The 17688-nt window shown below is 39.4% G+C and overlaps 1 protein-coding gene across 3 annotated transcripts in view; it reads right to left on the reverse strand.

Annotated features, from left to right (window-relative positions):
- Positions 1-17688, reverse strand: part of IQCA1 (IQ motif containing with AAA domain 1) — a 164418-nt gene that overhangs the window by 133537 nt on the left and 13193 nt on the right. For all 3 annotated transcript variants that reach the window (XM_025404697.1, XM_025404696.1, XM_025404695.1), the window contains exons 3-5: positions 17139-17258; positions 11894-12085; positions 10717-10788 (exon numbers count right to left, since the gene is read on the reverse strand). In XM_025404697.1, the coding sequence (XP_025260482.1) occupies positions 10717-10788; positions 11894-12085; positions 17139-17258 (384 nt within the window). The remainder of the gene's footprint in view (positions 1-10716; positions 10789-11893; positions 12086-17138; positions 17259-17688) is intronic.

A 17688-nucleotide genomic window follows, 5' to 3' on the forward strand; every position in this document is an offset into this window, starting at 1 on the left:
GTCTCTTGTGGTTCTATAGGAATTTTAGAATTTGTTTTATTTATTTTTGTGAAGAATATCATTGTTATTTTGATAGAGATTGCACTAAATCTGTAAATTTATTGGGTAGTATTCATATTTTAACAGTATTAATTCTTCCAATCCATGAGCATGGAATATATCATTCCATTTTTTTGTGTCCTCTTCAATTTTTCATCAGCGCTTTATAGTTTTCCTTGTAGAAATCTTTCACTTCTTTGGTTCATATTTCTCTTCTAGGTGTTTCATATCTTTTGTAGGTACTGTAAATGGGATTACTTTTTTGAATCTTTTTAGATTTTTTCACTGTTGGCTATAGAAATGCTACTGATTTTTGCATGCTAGTTTGTTTCCTGTAACTTTACTGAATTCATTTATAAATTCTCCCAGTTTTTTGATGGAGTCTTTAGGTTTTCCTAGCTATAAGATCATATCATCTGCAAAAAAGGCTAATTTGACTTCTTCCTTTCCAATTTTGATGTCTTTGATTTTTCTCTTTTGACAAATCACTCTGGCTAGGACTTCCAGTACTATGTTGAATAAAATTTGTAAGAGTGGGCATCCTTGTCCTGCTCCAGAGCTGAGAGGAAAGGCTTTCAAATTTTCCCCCATTCAGTATGATGTTAGCTGTGGGTTTGTCATATATTGCCTTTACTGTTGGGAGGTATGTTCTTTCGGTGTCCAGTTTGTTTAGAATTGCTATCTTAAGGGATGTTGAATTTTATGGAATGCTTTTTCAGCATCTATTGAAATGATCACATGGTTTTTGTTCTTGGTTTTGTTAATGTGATGTTTCATGTTTATTGATTTGTGTATGTTGAACCATTCTTGCATCTCTGGGATGAATCCTGCTAGGTCATGGTGAATGATCTTTCTTTTTTTTTTTCCTGATTCTATTTTTTTAAATGTAATTTCCAGGGTACATGTGCAGCATGGGCAGGTTTGTTACATAGGTAAATGTGTGCCATGGTTGTTTGCTGCACCTATCAACCCATCACCTAGGTATGAAGCCCCACGTGCATTAGCTATTTTTCTTGATGCTCTCCCTCCACCCGCCCCCCACCTCCAACAGGCCCCACTGTGTGTTGTTTCCCTCCCTGTGTCCATGTGTTTAGTCTTTTGTTCTAAAAGTCCATGTGTTCTCGTTGTTGTGAATGATCTTTTTAAAGCATTGTTGAGTTTGGTTTGTTAGTGTTTTGTTGAGGATTTCTCCATCTATGTTCATTGGGGATGTTGGCCGGTAGTTTTCTTTTTTTGTTGTGTCTATGTCTGGCTTTGGTACCAGACCTTATAGAATGAGTTTGAAAGTACAGATGACTTTTGAACAACATGGGAGTTAGGAGTGCTGGTGCCACACACAGCAAAAAAATCTACACATAGCATTTGACTCCCCAAAACTTAACTACTAATAACTTGTTGACCAGATGCCTTACTGATAACATAAACAGTCCATTAACACATATTTTATATATTACATGTATTACATACTGTATTCTTGAAGCGAGAGAAAAGAAAATGTTATTAAAATCATAAGGAAGAGAAGATTATTTATTACTAAGTAGAAATCTATCATCATAAAAGTTTTCATCCTCATTGTCTTCAAACTGAGTAGGCTGAGGAGGAGGAGAAAGAGGAGAGGTTGGTCTTGCTGTCTTAAGGGTGGCAGAGGCAGAAGAAAAATCTGCTTATAAGTGGGCCCATGCAGTTCAAACCTGTGTGGTTCAAGTGTTACCTGGTCTTTTGTTCTCTTTAATTTTTTTTTAATAGTTTGAGTAGTATTGGTATTAGTTCTTTAAATGTTTGATAGAATTTAGTAGGGAATCCATCAGGTCCTGGGCTTTTCTTTGATGAGAGGCTTTTTATTATTGATTCAATCTCATTAGTCATCACTGGTCTGTTCAGGTTTTCTGTTTCTTCATGGTTCAATTTTGGTAGGTTGTACACGTCCAGAAATTTATCTGTTTCTTATAGACTTTCCAAATTGTTGATGTACAGTTTTTTTGTCATAGTTTCTAATGATCCTATGTATTTCTGTGGTATCATTGTTAAGTCTCTTCTTAAATTTCTGATTTCTTTTATTTTGGTCTTCTCTCTTTTTTCCTCCTAGTCTAGCTAAAAGTCTGTCAATTTTGTTATCTTTTCAAAAACTCAGCTTTTCATTTTGTTGATTTGTGTGTATATGTGTTTTAGTATCAATTTCATTTATTTCTGCTCTGATCTTAATTTCTTTCCTTTCACTAATTTTGGGTTTGATTTCTCCTTGCTTTTCTAGTACCTTGAGGTGCACTATTAGGTTGTTTAAGCTCTTTCTGTTTTTCTGACGTAGGCCTTTATTTGCTATAAACATCTCTCTTAGTGCTGCTTTTGTTATATCCCATGGATTTTCATATGTTGGTTTCCATTTTCATTTGTTTCAGGAACTTTTAAAATTTTTTTCTTAATTTCTTCATTGACCTGTTGGTCATTCAGGAGCATGTTGTTTAATTTCCACGTTTGTGTAATTTCCAAGTTTTCTCTTATTGATTTCTAGTTTTATTCCATCATTATCAGAAAAAATACTTGGTAGGATTTCAAATTTTTAAAATTTGTTTTGTGGACTAACACATAGTCTATTCTGGAGACTATTCCGTGTGCTGACGAGAAAAATATGTATTCTGCAGCAGTTGGGTAAAATGTTCTGTAAATGTCAGTTAGGTCCATTTTGGTCTAGTGTGTAGCTTAATTCTCATGTTTCTTTGTTGATTTTCTTTCTGGATGATCTGTCCACGACTGAGAATGGAGTGTTGAAGCCACCTATTATTATTGTATTGTAGTATATCTCTCCCTTTAGGTTGATTTAATGTCTGCTTTATATTTGGGTGCTCCAGTGTTGGTTTAATATATAATTATTCTCTTGCTGAATTGACTCCTTTATCATTATATAGTAGCCTTTTGGGGTTCTTTTTTACAATCCTTGGTTTGTAGTCTTTTTTTTTTTTTTTTTTTTTTTTTTTTGAGATGGAGTCTTGCTCCATCACCCAGGCTGGAGTGCAGTGGTGCGATCTCGGCTTACTACAGCCACCACCTCCCAGGTTCAAGCGATTGTCCTCTCGAGTGGCTGGGACTACAGGTGCCTGCCACAACATCTGGCTAATTTTTGTATTTTTAGTAGAGGCGGGGCTTCACCATGTTGGCTAGGCTGGTCTTGAACTCCTGACCCCAAATGATCCACGTACCTCAGCCTCCCAAAGTGCTGGGATTACAGGTGTGAGTCACTGCGCCTGGCCAGTTTGTAGTCTATTTTATTTAACAGAAGTATACATATTCCTGTCCTTTTTTTCCACTTGCATGGAATATCTTATTCCATTCCTTTCTTTAAGTCCATGTGTGTCTTTATAGGTGAAAGTGGCTTCCTGTACACAGCATATGGTTGGATCTTTTAATTTTTAAAATCCATTCAGCCACTCTATATCACTTAACTGGAGAATTTAGACCATTTACATTAAATGTTATTTTTGATAGGTAAGAATGTACTACTGCCATTTACTTTTTTTTTTCTGGTTGTTTGTAATTCCGCTCTTCCTTTCTTATACCCTTCCTTTGTGTTTAGGTGATTTTCTCTAGCAATATGTTTTAATTAATTGCTTTTTATTTTTAGTGTATCTATCGTAGGTTTTTGCTTTCTGGTTATCATTAGGCTTACAACAAATCATATAAGTTATTTTAAACACATGAGGACTTACCTTTGATCACAAAGAAAGGCATAGAAATAAAGGAAAAAACTAAAACAACTATACTTTATCTCCCCATATTTTGACTTTTTGTTGTCTCAATTTACATCTTTTTATATTACTTGTCTCTTAACAAGCTGCTGTAGTTATTGTTAATTTTGATAGTCTTTTAGTCTTACTAGAGGTATGAGTGGATTACACACCACAATTACAGTATTAGAGTAATTTGGCCTTGTCTGTATGTTTACTTTTATCAGTGGCTTTTAGATCTTTAAATGTTTTCTTTCTGCATGTTAGTGTCTTTTTCTTTCAGACTGAAGAACTCCCTTTAGCATTTCTTGTTAGATGAGACTGGCAGTGATGAATTCCCTCAAATTCTGTTTGTCTGGGAAACACTTTATCTCTTCTTCATGTTTGAAGTTCAGCTTTGTTGAGTGCAGTATTCTTGGTTGACAGGTTTTTTTTTTTTTTTTCTTTCAGAACTTTCAATATGTTGTTCTACTACCTCCTGGCTTGTATGGTTTCCTTTGAGAAGTCTGTTACCAAACTGGAGCTCCGTTATACATTATTTGCTTCTTTTATCTTGTTGCTTTTAGACTCCCATTGCTGTCATTGACTTTTGAGAGTTTCATTATTATACACCTTGGGATAGTCTTATTTGGGTTTAATGTGTTTGGTTGGTGATCTCTAACCTTCCTATACTTGGATATTTTTATCTTTCTCTAGGTTTGAAATATTTTCTGTTATTATTTATTTGAATAAGCTTCTACGCTTTTTCAACTCTATCTTGAATACCAATGATTCTTAGATTTGCTCTTCTGAGGCAATTTTCTATATATTGTAGGTATTCTTCATTCCTTTTCATTATTTTTCTCCTCTGACTGTGTATTTTCAAATAGCTTGCCTTCAAGCGGATTCTTTCCTCTGCTTGATCCGTTTTGCTGTTAAGAACCTCTAATGTATTTTTCTGTCTAGCAAATGTATTTACCAGTTCCAGGATTTGATTTTTAAAAATTATTTCAATACCTTTGCTAACTTTCTCTGACAAACTTAAAAATTGCTTTCCTGTGTTATTTTGGAGTTGGCTGAGTTTCCTTAAAATTGCTATTTGGAATTATTGATCTGATGGCACACATGTTGCCATCTCATTAGGGTCAGTCACTGGCTTCTTGCTTTGTCTCATTGAGGAGGTCACATTTCCTGTTGGCTGTTATTTCTTGTTGGTGTAGGTATATGTCTTGTCATTAAAGAATTAGTTATTTTTTCCAGTCTTTTCTGTCTGGATTGTTTTGGTTTCCCTTTCATATATTTGCTTAGGGGTTCTTTACAATTTACCTGTTGAATTTCCTCTATTGCTAGGTCACTGCCTCCTTTTCAGTACTGTATGGAACCTTAAGCCCAGGTTTGCATTAGCTCTAGCAAATGTTTGGAGTGCTGCCTGTCCCAATGGGGAAGGTCCCAAAGGGGATATCCCTGCTATACAGGAAGGCTGGCTAGTGGTTTGTGCCTGGGGGACCTGTCGAGCCTGCCTTCTACAGTGTGGTGCTGCTGAACAGCCATTCTGACTTTGCATCTCTTTTGGCCAAGATACAGTGAAGAGTTTTGTGGGCTGGGGTTGCTAGTCCTGCCTTTCCCTTTGTCTCGGGCTGCCCTAAAAGGTTTCTATCCCTACAGATACTCATGATGCTTCCTGTAGGTTGAGGCAGGGATAGTTCTCCTGCAAGGGAACCCAAGATGGGGAAGCTGCTTGTTTACTCTCATTTTCTCCAGGGTAGAAACCATGAGTCTCGGGGAGATTTTCCATACATGAGGTGCCTGGCAGATTGTGGGGAGGAGCACTATGGATATAGAAGTCTAATTTTCTTACTATCGGCTCAGAGTTTTTTTTTTACTTCTCTGTGGCCCTGGAGGTCATATCATCCTTAAATTTAAGTTATGGGACATTGATGGTGATAATCTTGGTGCTGGATATTCGTTTTTGATTTTCTGTTGGGGGGAGTGAAGTCAGGCTGCTTCTATTCTGACATTTTGGTGAGCTGCTTTTACTTTTAAATATGTGGTTTTTTTCTAATTAACAAAGTAAAATTTGACTATTTTAGAAAATGTGATGATTACAGACAAAAAAGAAATATACCAAAGCTCACACATTAAAGCATCAGCTTTATTCAGACTTGGCATATTTTCTTTCTTTCTTTTGTATGTGCGTGGATGTCTGTATATACTTAGTTGAAGTCTTTACCCTTCAGTTGAAATCTATATACTTTAGAATTATACACATAACATGTATAATTCTAAATCCTGAATTTTTACCTTGAGCATTTTCACGTAGTCAAAATTAGTCAGAAACACACTTCTTAATGCTGGCATATCACTACATTATACAGGGACATCATACATTATTTAACATTGTAATTATTTAACTAGACACATACTGTAAGAATACTAAAATAAGTTATTTCCAATTTTTTCACTATTAAAAAGAACACTGTCAAGAACTGCTATGCACACACATCTCTATTTTTGGTGATTATCTGAAGACAGAAATATAACTTAAGGATGAAGAATATAAGTATCTTAACCATCCTGTGGCAACTTGCCAACTGGCTTTCAGAAAGGCTGAGTCCATTTAACTCCTTGTGTTAAGAATGAGCATCTCATCACAGCCTTGTCAATAATTATAATTTTAAAAACTGTTAATATTCTCCTAATAAGACAGACACCACTTACCCCATTTCACTAATTCTAAGATGCACATTTTTCATAGTTTAGCATATCTGAAATTAGGGATGGATGTGTATTACAATCAAGGTTGTGTTTTGGCTTATTTGGCAGCATTTTTTTTCTTAATGGCAACTAAAAATAATGATGCATCTTACAATTGATGATATCTTAGATTCAACGAAATTACAGTAGAATCTCATGTAATTTTTATTTTGTATTTTTGACCACTAGGTAAGAGCCATGATTTATACAGAACCATTTCAGTATACATTTCAACGTGCCAGTGAATTTTTTAAAACAAATTTAATTGTGGTAAAAGAACATAATATAAAACATACCAGTCTAACTACTTTTCAGTGTGCCTTTAAGTAGTGTTAACTATATTCACATTATTGTGCAACAGATGTCTAGAACTTTTTCATCTTGAAAATGGAAACTCTGTATCCATTAAGCAACAACTCCCCTTTTCTCCTTCCCCAGGCCCTGGCAACCACCACCTACTTTCTGCCTTCATGAGTTTGACTACTTTAGATAGTGCATATAGGTGAAACCATACAGTATTTGTCTTTTTGTGACTAGCTTATTTCACTTAGCATAATGTCCTTCAGGTTAATCCATGTTGCAGCACGTGTCAGAATTTCCTTCTCTTTTATAGCTGAATAATATTCCACCCAGTGAATTTCTAAATCATAAAAATTTTTAACAACTTGCAGAAATTGCTGACCCATTGGATTCTGACAGCACACCTAAACAACTAAAAAGTAAAGGACAGGGCTGGGTCCCAAGGGGTTCCAATTTCCAAAAACAAATGTTGGCTTATTTTTGAAACACAAAGATCAAACAGAAATCAAGAATGTAGGTGATAAAATCAAGATATTTTTGAAATCATATCTGCTCTTTTGGTGTTATTTCCTGTTTTTTAGGGCATAAGCTTGGATATCACAATTTGAGAGTTTACAAACACGATATGGTAAGACCATGCCCCTCCACTAGGAAACTAGGCAGTTCCAAGTTTCTGGAACATGGACTTGAATTCTTTCCTCAAGCAAAATAATTATGTGCGAACAACAAAGGCCATGTGGAGAGGCCACGACTGCAGGTGGAGCAATGCATGACGAGGGGCCAGAGTAAAATGTAAACTATTTTAAAACTAAACGAACTTGCCCTGTCATTTAGAACGTGCCATTATAAAACTGATGAAAATTACATAGCAATATCCTGAAAATTGAACTAAATTATATTTTAGTTATACTTAATACCACTGGCAAAATCTTTTAATTTATTTTAAATCCTAAAATCCCCCAAAAGAAAATTGAATATTTATACAAGAAGACTTAATTAAAATATGGCTTAAATGGTTAGGTTTATGGTTGATCACAGAACAAAAGGATTTAAAGTATCAACCACATAGTGGTGACCACTTTATTTATTTTCCCTGAAAGTGAGAAGAAGAAGGCAGTATTAGAAATTAACACTGAAACCTAAAAACAAAGAAGATTAGAAAGAAAACCATATCCTCACATTGGTTAAAATGTTGTATTTGTTTTACTTCTTACATTATTCTCTGACATTTCTACTGTGTCTACTGTTATAGACAGAAAAGAAAAGAATCCCGATTTTTGTCTTACCTGAAGTATATATTTGTTAAGTACATAGAATTGGAAAACCGTATTTCAAATTGACTATTATTTGATTAAGGTACAATTTTAAAAGCTACAAATTACTTAAGTCATGATTCATGTCTTTTCCCCCTCTGACATAATTTTGAACATGCATTTTATCTGTAATTTTTTAGACATAAAACACATGTTTATTGCAGAAAGATGTAAGACTAAGCAAACATTAAAAAATAGAATCATGGTGTTCATATTTTACATTTCCCAAAATATGTAGAAACTCTAAAACATCACTTCTAAAGATACATAATGGGATATTTTAAGTATTTCTGGGCACCAATTTCTTAAAATTCTAAAAATATACTAATATGAATATCTATATATTGTATACTTTGCTCATATTCTTGGCTTTTTTTTTTTTTTTTTTTTTTTTTTTTTTGGAGCAAAGAAATTCCAAGGGTTGGCACTACTGGGAAAGAAGGTGTGTTTGTAATGAGACAAACTGAACTTAGAAAGGTGGGCAATTAAACCCTCAGTGGCAGTCCCTGGGATTGTACTTGCCACTGGGTCCTTACCCAAACTGAGTGTCATCCTTACTGGGTCTCTTTTCTTTTGTTAGCATGGATTTTTAAAAGCGATTTAAGTTTCCTTATGGGCACTGTGCTGCACGGGGGAGACTCCCCCTTCTCAGCCCTCATTCCTTGGTGCCTGCTTCCCGGCCGCCCGACCTGCGTCATGATCTGAGGGTTCTTCCTGCCTTCTTTGGGGCCCTCCCTTTATTCCTTACAGACATTCTCCTACTAAATCTCTTGCGTGCCTAATTCCACCATGGCCTCTGCTCTCACAGGACCCAAACTAACAGAGGCACTTTGAAGATCTTTTCAGCATTTGCTGCATGGTTGTTTTATTTAGGTTTTTTCTCCTTTGGTCAGTTTTGCTATTCATACTTCCCTAGACAGTTTTCTCTGTTCAATATTTTCTATTTTATGACCATAATTGTTCATGACATCATCTAATAGTTTTTAACTTGCTAGTGCCTGTCGTCATTGTATACTGTGTATATGACCACATATATGTCATATATATGTATGTGTATATATATGTCATGTGTTTGTAAATATACATATACACATATATACATATTTGTCATACATTTGTATTTTCTTCTTTTCTTGATTAGTCTCACCAGGGCTCTGTATGTTATTAGCATTTTCAAAGACCGAGTCATTGTTTATCAATGTTCCTGTTTCGACATTTTTACCTGGGCACTGGATAGCGGGTATCAAGCCAAGTAGCTCACCAGAACACACCTTAGGTCAATGCTGGAACAAGTCCCAAACATGCTTTCTTTTCTTTTTAAAATTACAATGTCCTTTAATGAAAACTGAGCAGGTCAACAAAGCCCCACTAGGACTGACTGGTCCCCTTCTCTGGTCATAATGAGCTTTGCAAAGAACTGGCTTCAGATGGTTTGACAGCTGCCTCCAAGTGCTAAAGGGATTGTCATGTGAAAGGGAAAGAGGACACATTCCAAGCTACTGCAGGGGATAGAGCCCAGCCTGGCAGTGGGATCTGCAGGGAGGCCAACTGCAGTTTAATGAAAGAGAATGGGCTCCTGTGGGAGGCAGAGGTTCTGTTTTCAGGAGGGGCTCGGGCAGAGGACAAGTCAGCCTTCCTCAGATGCCATGCACTCGATGAGGCAAAGCATGCAGAAAAATCTTTAGCAGCAGACAGACTCTAAGATGGTCCCAGTGACCCCGCCTCCTGGTCCTCTTCCCTCATGTAATCCCCTCCCCTTGAGTGTGGGTGGCCCCTATACCTTGCTTCTAACCAATATGATAGGGTGAAGGTAATGGGATGCCACTTCTGTGATCATTTGCATAAGATTCTGAGCAGCCCCTCTCTCCCTGCTGGCTTAGACGAAGGCAGCTGCCATATGGAGAAGCCCACATGGCATGGAGCTGGGGGCTGCCTCCAGCTAACAGCTGGCATGAACTGTGGCCCAGGATCTGATGCCCTACAGGGAAGAGAATCTTGCCAGCAACCACACAAGCTTGGAAGCAGGCCCTTCCACAGTTGATCCTCAGATGAGACCTCAGCCCTGGCTGACACCTTGACTGCAGCCTTGTGAGATCCTGAGCGGAGGACCTAGTTAAGGGGTACCCAGATTCCTGGTCCTCAGAAACTGTGAGACAACAAATTGGTGTTTTAAGCTACTAAGTTTGTGGTAACATTGTTATGTGACAATAGATAACTAATCCATCTTTCCAACTCTATGATTCAGTAATCACCAGCACCAAAAAAAAAAAAAAAGGCCTGCTGTATCAATGCAAACCTACTGTCATGACCGTCCATACTAATATAGTGGTGTGCACTGCTGACATCAGACAGGAATAGCAGATTATGACAGTTCCTAGCCTGTTTCCACATCTATAGCATTCCGCATCTTGCAAAGAAATATGTAAATAGATATAACTCTGATCTCTTCAGATCTCCCTGAGCAGGTTTCTGTACCATATGGGTGACTCCATTCCATTAAATCATATATTTTTCTTTCCTTTCTTCCCTCAAAAACTCTCTAAAGAAGACACAGTCTCACATATTCTACTGTCTTTAAGAAAACCAGATGCTATCTCTTAAAAAAAACTTACCATACCCAGGAAGATCATCTCCTCTTCTCTCAGTTTTTCAGTTTTCTTACATTGATGGAAACGTCGCCAAACCTAAAAACAAATAAATGGTTACTTGTTTAATACACACAAATATAAAGAAAACATGGTTTGCAGTTTCTCCTATATAAACTGCACATCTCAAAATGCCAACTAATCCTAAGCTCTAGGTTGTCCATGCGTGTGTTGACAGAATATTTTTTCTTCTGTGATCACAGGCAAAAAAATTATTAAAAAGAATGAACCATAGAACTGACCCATAATTGTTATTAGTGAGATTCCTTTACCTTGGTTTCTTCAAGAGGAACTTCTAGGTAGGAGGAACGTGAGGCTAGATCTAAGGATGGCACTTCATGGTTTTAAAGGAAAAATTTCCAAAGTAACGTGGGGAAATATAGTAACCTCCAAGAACTGTACAACTCAAGCTTTTAACTCAGATGCTAAAACTTTAAATATTCCCACAGAAACCCGAAAGAAATCAGTCTTTTATCCATCCTTCCCTACCACCTTCTCCTATTCCTATTCAGGGAAAATTAGGGACAAAGAGTCCTCATCTTCTGGCCTAATTTTATGTCCTTATACTTATTTTCTCTGAAACCTAATGCTAGTTTGTATCACATTGCCATCTGCTGCATTTCCCTGTAAGTAACCCTAGCCTCTATTTGAAAAAAAAAAAAATGGGGCACAAATCCATGGTGCTTATCTGATAAGGAAAGGAAACCTTACGGATTCCTTCCAGAAGGGACACTGATGTACTGGTTATTAGTGATGGCTGCTGCGTGTTTCTGGAAGCTATTAAGGCCTGCTCCCCCTTCTGTAATTATATATCTGTGTGTGAATGTATTCCAAAAATCCATTCAGGATTTATATCCTCACTGCATTTCAGCAACATTCATTTCAACAATTACCAATGGTCTTTAACAATATTTGAATAAAATGCCCTGAGTTTAATACCTATTTAGAGTAAAAATTTGAAAATACGACCAAGCTTAGGTAATGGTTTCCCCAGGGTAAGTTAATAAATCTTTCTGGAATGTAATCCAGTTCTATAAGGGTAGGATTCGGGGTTTGAGTTTTGAAGCTCAGCCCCGAAGTTGGGATGCATCTTTAGTGTATAAGACACCCTGTACCCCCAACTCCAGGAGCTCTAGGTTTGCACCTTCTGAATGCAGAGTGCAGCAGCCCAGGTATCTGTCACTTTCTTGCCAAGCGTCTTGGATTGCTTTGCTCTGTATTCTTGCAGATAGATTTGCTTCATGAATAACGCCCTTAGGCGACCTTGCCGTGCCCTCTCAGCAATCTGGATTAATTTAACAGCCTGGTCGAAAGGCATACTCTTTACAGGGAATTTCTGCAAACAACAGTTAAGAGAAACCAATGTTTGAACATGTTAACCACATCAATTGATCCCGGACACATCACACGCTTACTTCAAACACAATCCTGCTAAGAGTCCCCACGGTTCATGACAAGTGTGAGAACCACTGAACAGTGTTCATTTTTCCAATGAATGATGTATATTTCGATAACGTGCCATACTCATGCAGTGATCCCAAATTTAAGGACCTCATGACTTTCCTTTATCCTTCTGCACAAAATACTAATTAGCTCCATGATATTTTAGGTTGGCAGCAAATTCTACTAAAAATGCCAATAAAATTGATTCAGTAAAACTTGAAATTGCTATCAATATTTCATTAACTTAAGAGGAGAAACATAGAAATGGAAAATATACCTCTAATATGAGCTTTTAAAATTTAAAATATACATGAAGTAAAATGCTGATCTTAAAATCAATTACAGAATGACCCAGTGAATATGACTGATAACAAAATCATTTTTGGGGCATTGAATTTTAGATATGAAAAGTCTTCCAGTGTCTATAAACTTGCACCTTAAAACATTCAAACATGATGAGTACTAGCAAAACAGAAAAATCAGGGCTGGTAAGGAAAATGTTTTGGGACATCTCATATGGTGTACGTGGAGACAAAGTTAAGCGAGGGGCTGTGCCATTTTTTGAGGAAAGAGGGACAAGAACAAAGGGCTCTGGGTGCATGCTGGGGCCTGTGTGGGCTCCAGGTGCATGCTGGGGCCTGGGTGGGCTCTGGTTGCATGCTGGGGCCTGGGTGGGCTCCAGGTGCATGCTGGGGCCTGGGTGGGCTCCGGTTGCATGCTGGGGCCTGGGTGGGCTCCGGGTGCAGGTGAGGCCTGTATGGGCTCCGGGTGCATGCTGGGGCCTGTGCGGGCTCTGGGTGCAGGTGAGGCCTGTGTGGGCTCCAGGTGCAGGTGAGGCCTGTGTGGGCCAGGTGCATGCTGGGGCCTGGGTGGGCTCCAGGTACATGCCGGGGCCTCTGTGGGCTCCGGGTGCAGGTGAGGCCTGTGCGGGCTCCGGGTGCATGCTGGGGCCTGTGCGGGCTCCGGGTGCAGGTGAGGCCTGTGCGGGCTCCGGGTGCATGCTGGGGCCTGTGTGGGCTCTGGGTGCAGGTGAGGCCTGTGTGAGCTCCGGGTGCATGCTGGGGCCTGTGTGGGCTCTGGGTGCATGCTGGGGCTTCTGTGAGCTCTGGGTGCAGCTGAGGCCTGTGTGAACTCTGAGCAGGCTCATCAGGAGGCCCCAGTGCTGTTCCAGAGGCCCCACAGCAAGGGAAGAGGGGCTAATGTGGCCTGGCTCGGGGGATGTCCATGCATGGATGGAAGCAGAAGGGACAGATCACTGGAGTGAGAAAAGCACCAAAGAGGCCAGGCACAGTGGCTCACACCTGTAATCCCAGCACTTTGGGATGCCGAGGTGGGAGGATTACTTGAGTCCAGGAATTTAAGACCAGGCTAGGCAAAGGGGTGAGACCCCATCTCCACAAAAGAATTTTTTTAAATTAGTGGAGTGTGGTGGGACACTCCTGCAGTCCCAGCTACTTGGGAAGCTGGGGCGAGAGGATCACTTGACCCCAGAAACTGGAGGCTGCAATGAGCTATGATCATGGCACTGCACTGTGTCTTGGGCAACAGAGTAAGATTCTGTCTCTAAAAAGAATTTAAAAATACATTTAAAAAGAAAAGCACCAAAGCACAGGTGAAGCCTGTTTCCAGGCCTCAGAGGGCAGCAATGGTTGCCACAGCAGGACAAGGTGAAGGTGCTGAGGCCTCATGAGTGGGGTGCTGTCACCAGGGCCACTGCTGCCAGGATGATCCCTCCTCTGTGTAACAAGGCCAGGGTCGGGGGCACAGGAAGGAGTGAGAAGGAGAGGAAAGGTACACATATATTGAGAACCTGTAGATGTCAGACGCTTTTTGTATGCATGCTCATCATATTCACAAGAGCCAACTCCAAGGCCGGTATTACTATGACCACTTAAGACTGAAGAAAACTGAAGATCAAAGAAGTAAGGCAACTTACGTAAGGTCCCGTGGTAAGAGAAGGAGCCAATTTGAACAGACTGACCCTCTTTCCACTAAGCCACCCACTACCCTTCAACATGGCACGAGGAATATGGTTGCTTATGAGGAAGCTCTTTCACATAACAATCCCTCTGAGTTTTGTTTTCAGTAAGATCTCACTGCTTCAAATTTGCAGTGAGCACACATTTTCAATAATGCACTTATCAAATCAGAATAGAATGAGTTTAATTCTGGCATTAAATGAGATGATGAACTTAACATATGGTACCCAGCAAACATGAGTTAGTATTGTACTTCTTTCCTTGAGATTCCGGGCTGTCATTCTGAAAATAGTCGTGGCCATTATCAAATAATTCTAAGGGATTTTGAGTAGGGAACTCAACACATCAAACATTTTTAAGCATTTAAGGAGGCCCACAGTGGATATTAATGTAGAAGATGGACAATAATTTTCACGCATCAAAATTCTTCTTGGGTTATATATTGTGTGTGTGTATATATATATAATATTCTTCTTGGGGTATATATTGTATATAAGCAGCTTAAAGAAAGGGGTCTTGTGAGACATCAAAGACCATGGGGAAGTAGCAGCAGGGAAGTCCTTGTGGTTTTCTGAGCCCCTGGCACATGTGAAATGAGACTGGGGTGGAGATGAACTGCTTAACCCAATGGAGGAGATAGGAGCTGGCCAAAGCTGGATGCTGAAGGAACAAAGAAGCCTGACTGCTGTGACCGAGAACAAATGAAGAGGAATAGCGAGCAGGAGAAATGGCAAAGAGGAATTTTTAGGATTTCACTGTAGTGAGAGCATTGTAATCTCCCTTCTCCATTTTCCAACACAAACTCTTGAGTAATTCTGCAGTGCTCATCACTGCTTGGTGCAAAGGGATTCCTTTGGGGGGAACTAAATGCAGTGTGAGTGCTTCGCCCTGACTCACGCATGGACAGAAAGCACAGACACAGGAGCCCAGTGGTGAAAGGATGGCTAGTTGACCCCCAAGTAAGTTGGCTTTGGAATGGACTTCAAGGAATTCATAATGTAAAAGAAGGGCCAGTAGCTGGGAGCAGGGGCACAGGAAGGAGAGGTCATCTTGAGTTCAATGGCTGCTATGGTTTAAATGTGTCCCACAAAGTTCGTGTGCTAGGAACTTAGTCCCCAGTGCAACGGTGTTGGGATGTGGGACTTTTAAGAGGTGATAAGGTCATGAGGCCTCTCTCCTCAAAATGAATCAATACTGTTATCCAGGGAATAGCTTCCTGCTAAAAGGATAAGCTCACCCCCTCGCTTCCTGCTCTCTTACTATGTGATTCCTTCTGCCATGTTATGACGCTGCAAGAAGGCCCTTACCAGATGCAACTCCTCAGTACTGGACTTCCAAGCCTCCAGAACCATAAGCAAAACAAACTTCTGTTGTCTTTAAATTACCCAGTCTGTGGTATTCTGTTACACCAACACAACATGGACTAAGCCAGTATGTCAGGAAAGGTTTCTTGAAGGATGGTGTATCAAGCTAGGCTCTGCAGAATGGGGACCATTTTGATAAGCAGGTACGTAAGGGAGAAGAACAAGTCCTCTATCCAGCATGGACCATGCCTATGGAAAATGAGAGACAGCACTGGGATGGCAAATACAGGGCATGCATTTCACCTGTCTTCGGAGGCAGGCACATAGGGCACTTTTTTCTCTTGCCATCCTCAGCATACACTTGGAATCTTCCTTAACACCATCACCCAGGCTGGCAATACCCAATGAGGGCTATTTGTAGAAAGACTGCAGGTGCTGGTTTACCCTGGGATCCTGGCCTGCAGCTGCAGCCTCAGCATAGTTAGTCACAGTGCCTCTTTCACCCTGGAGTGTCCCAGCTTGAATGGACAAGGGCTGCCTTACTGCTTAGGTCATGAAGGCCAGCCAGAGAGGCGAGGCAGTAAGTTAGTGAAATGTATAGGCAGACCTGCCAGAAGGTAGATAGGACAGTGCCCTGTGGAAAGGGTGGGAAGAAGACTCCCCACCAGTAGGCTGCATGGCGGATGATTACAAGAATCCAAGAGGTGGTCATGAGAGTCAGGACTAAGACATCTGTGGAAACAGGAAAAAGATGCAGCTGCAAAAATCCTGGGGACAAAAGAGGTATCGGGGCACAGAACTAAACGGATTTTGCTCCTTGCTTCCCAGGAGGGATCTTTATGGATTATTCTTCCCCCAATGACAGTACATTCAAGATGATCTAAGTGTCACTCAATGTATTAGTCCGTTTTCACACTGCTGATAAAGACTTATCTGAGACTGGGCAATTTACAAAAGAGGTTTAATGGCCTCACAGTTCTATGTGGCTGGGAAGGCCTCACGATCATGGCAGAAGGTGAAAGGCACATGTCATACGGTGGCAGACAAGAGAGTTTGTGCAGGGAAACTCCCCTTTATAAAACCATCAGCTCTTGTGAGATTTACTCACTATCACGAGAATGGCACAGGAAAGACACACCTCCATGATTCAATTTCCTCCCACCAGGTTCCTCCCACAACACATGGGAATTGCAGGAGTTACAGTTCAAGATGAGATTTGGGTGGGGACACTGCCAAACCGTACCCACTCAGCCTGCAGTTATAAAAGGCCAATCAACATTTTTAGAAAGTGTAGTAACTTTCAAGTTCCTAGTAAGTTATGTTAGCACTTAATTATTTTACATGAATAACATTTAGCTTCCAGCTTCAGCTAGATGAATTTGAGATGAAACATTAGACTGAGTAGATAATCAACAGATACTGATACAAGTAGCAAAACATACATTTTGATCTCAATTTCTAAGCTCTTGAAAAATAATGATTATATATCACCAAAAGCATGTCCAAAAGTTATGCAACTTCTTATGCACTGTATAACAAGGAGGGAGGGATTATTCTTTCCTTAAACTGAAAATAACCTAAGCGTTGCTCACACAATTAGGAGCAACAGAAAAAGGAAGTTACACAGGTTATGGATTAATGTTTGTTAAAATGATATACAAACCATTTCAGATGTATCTATTCCGCTGTCGGCTAATATCTGAGCAAGAATTTTCTCTCTTCCTTTTATTACTTCCAACTTCTCCTTCAAAAAATACTTGGGTATGGGAATATCTAATTGTTGCTAGAGAAGAGAAAGAACAAAAAAAGAGCATTTCTGTCACAATTCCAGGACTCGAACTTTATTTAAAATATACAGTAAGGATGTGCACATCAAAGACGCTTGCTTTACTTCCCATTTTCATTTAAGGAAAAAAATGAGGCCAGCAGAGTGAAGAGAATTCACTCACTAAAGAGACACAAAGTCAAAAAGAAAATCATAACCATGCCCCTTGCTTTAATCATTACAGAAAAGCATCAGGAGTTCATGTCAATTAGGCCTCAATTAACTAATGATTACTTAATGGATTTCTTTAAAGAAATACAATATTACCTCGTTTTACCTAAAATAATGGTTCAAATTGGAGTAGTAGAGTATTAAGCTGTAGAGATCTCTGAACTAAACCTAATAATTTATCATTAGCACCATCGACTATTTGTATGTAAATGGTCAC

This window comes from Theropithecus gelada, chromosome 12 (assembly GCF_003255815.1).
Source record: "Theropithecus gelada isolate Dixy chromosome 12, Tgel_1.0, whole genome shotgun sequence".
Lineage (NCBI taxonomy): Eukaryota > Metazoa > Chordata > Mammalia > Primates > Cercopithecidae > Theropithecus > Theropithecus gelada.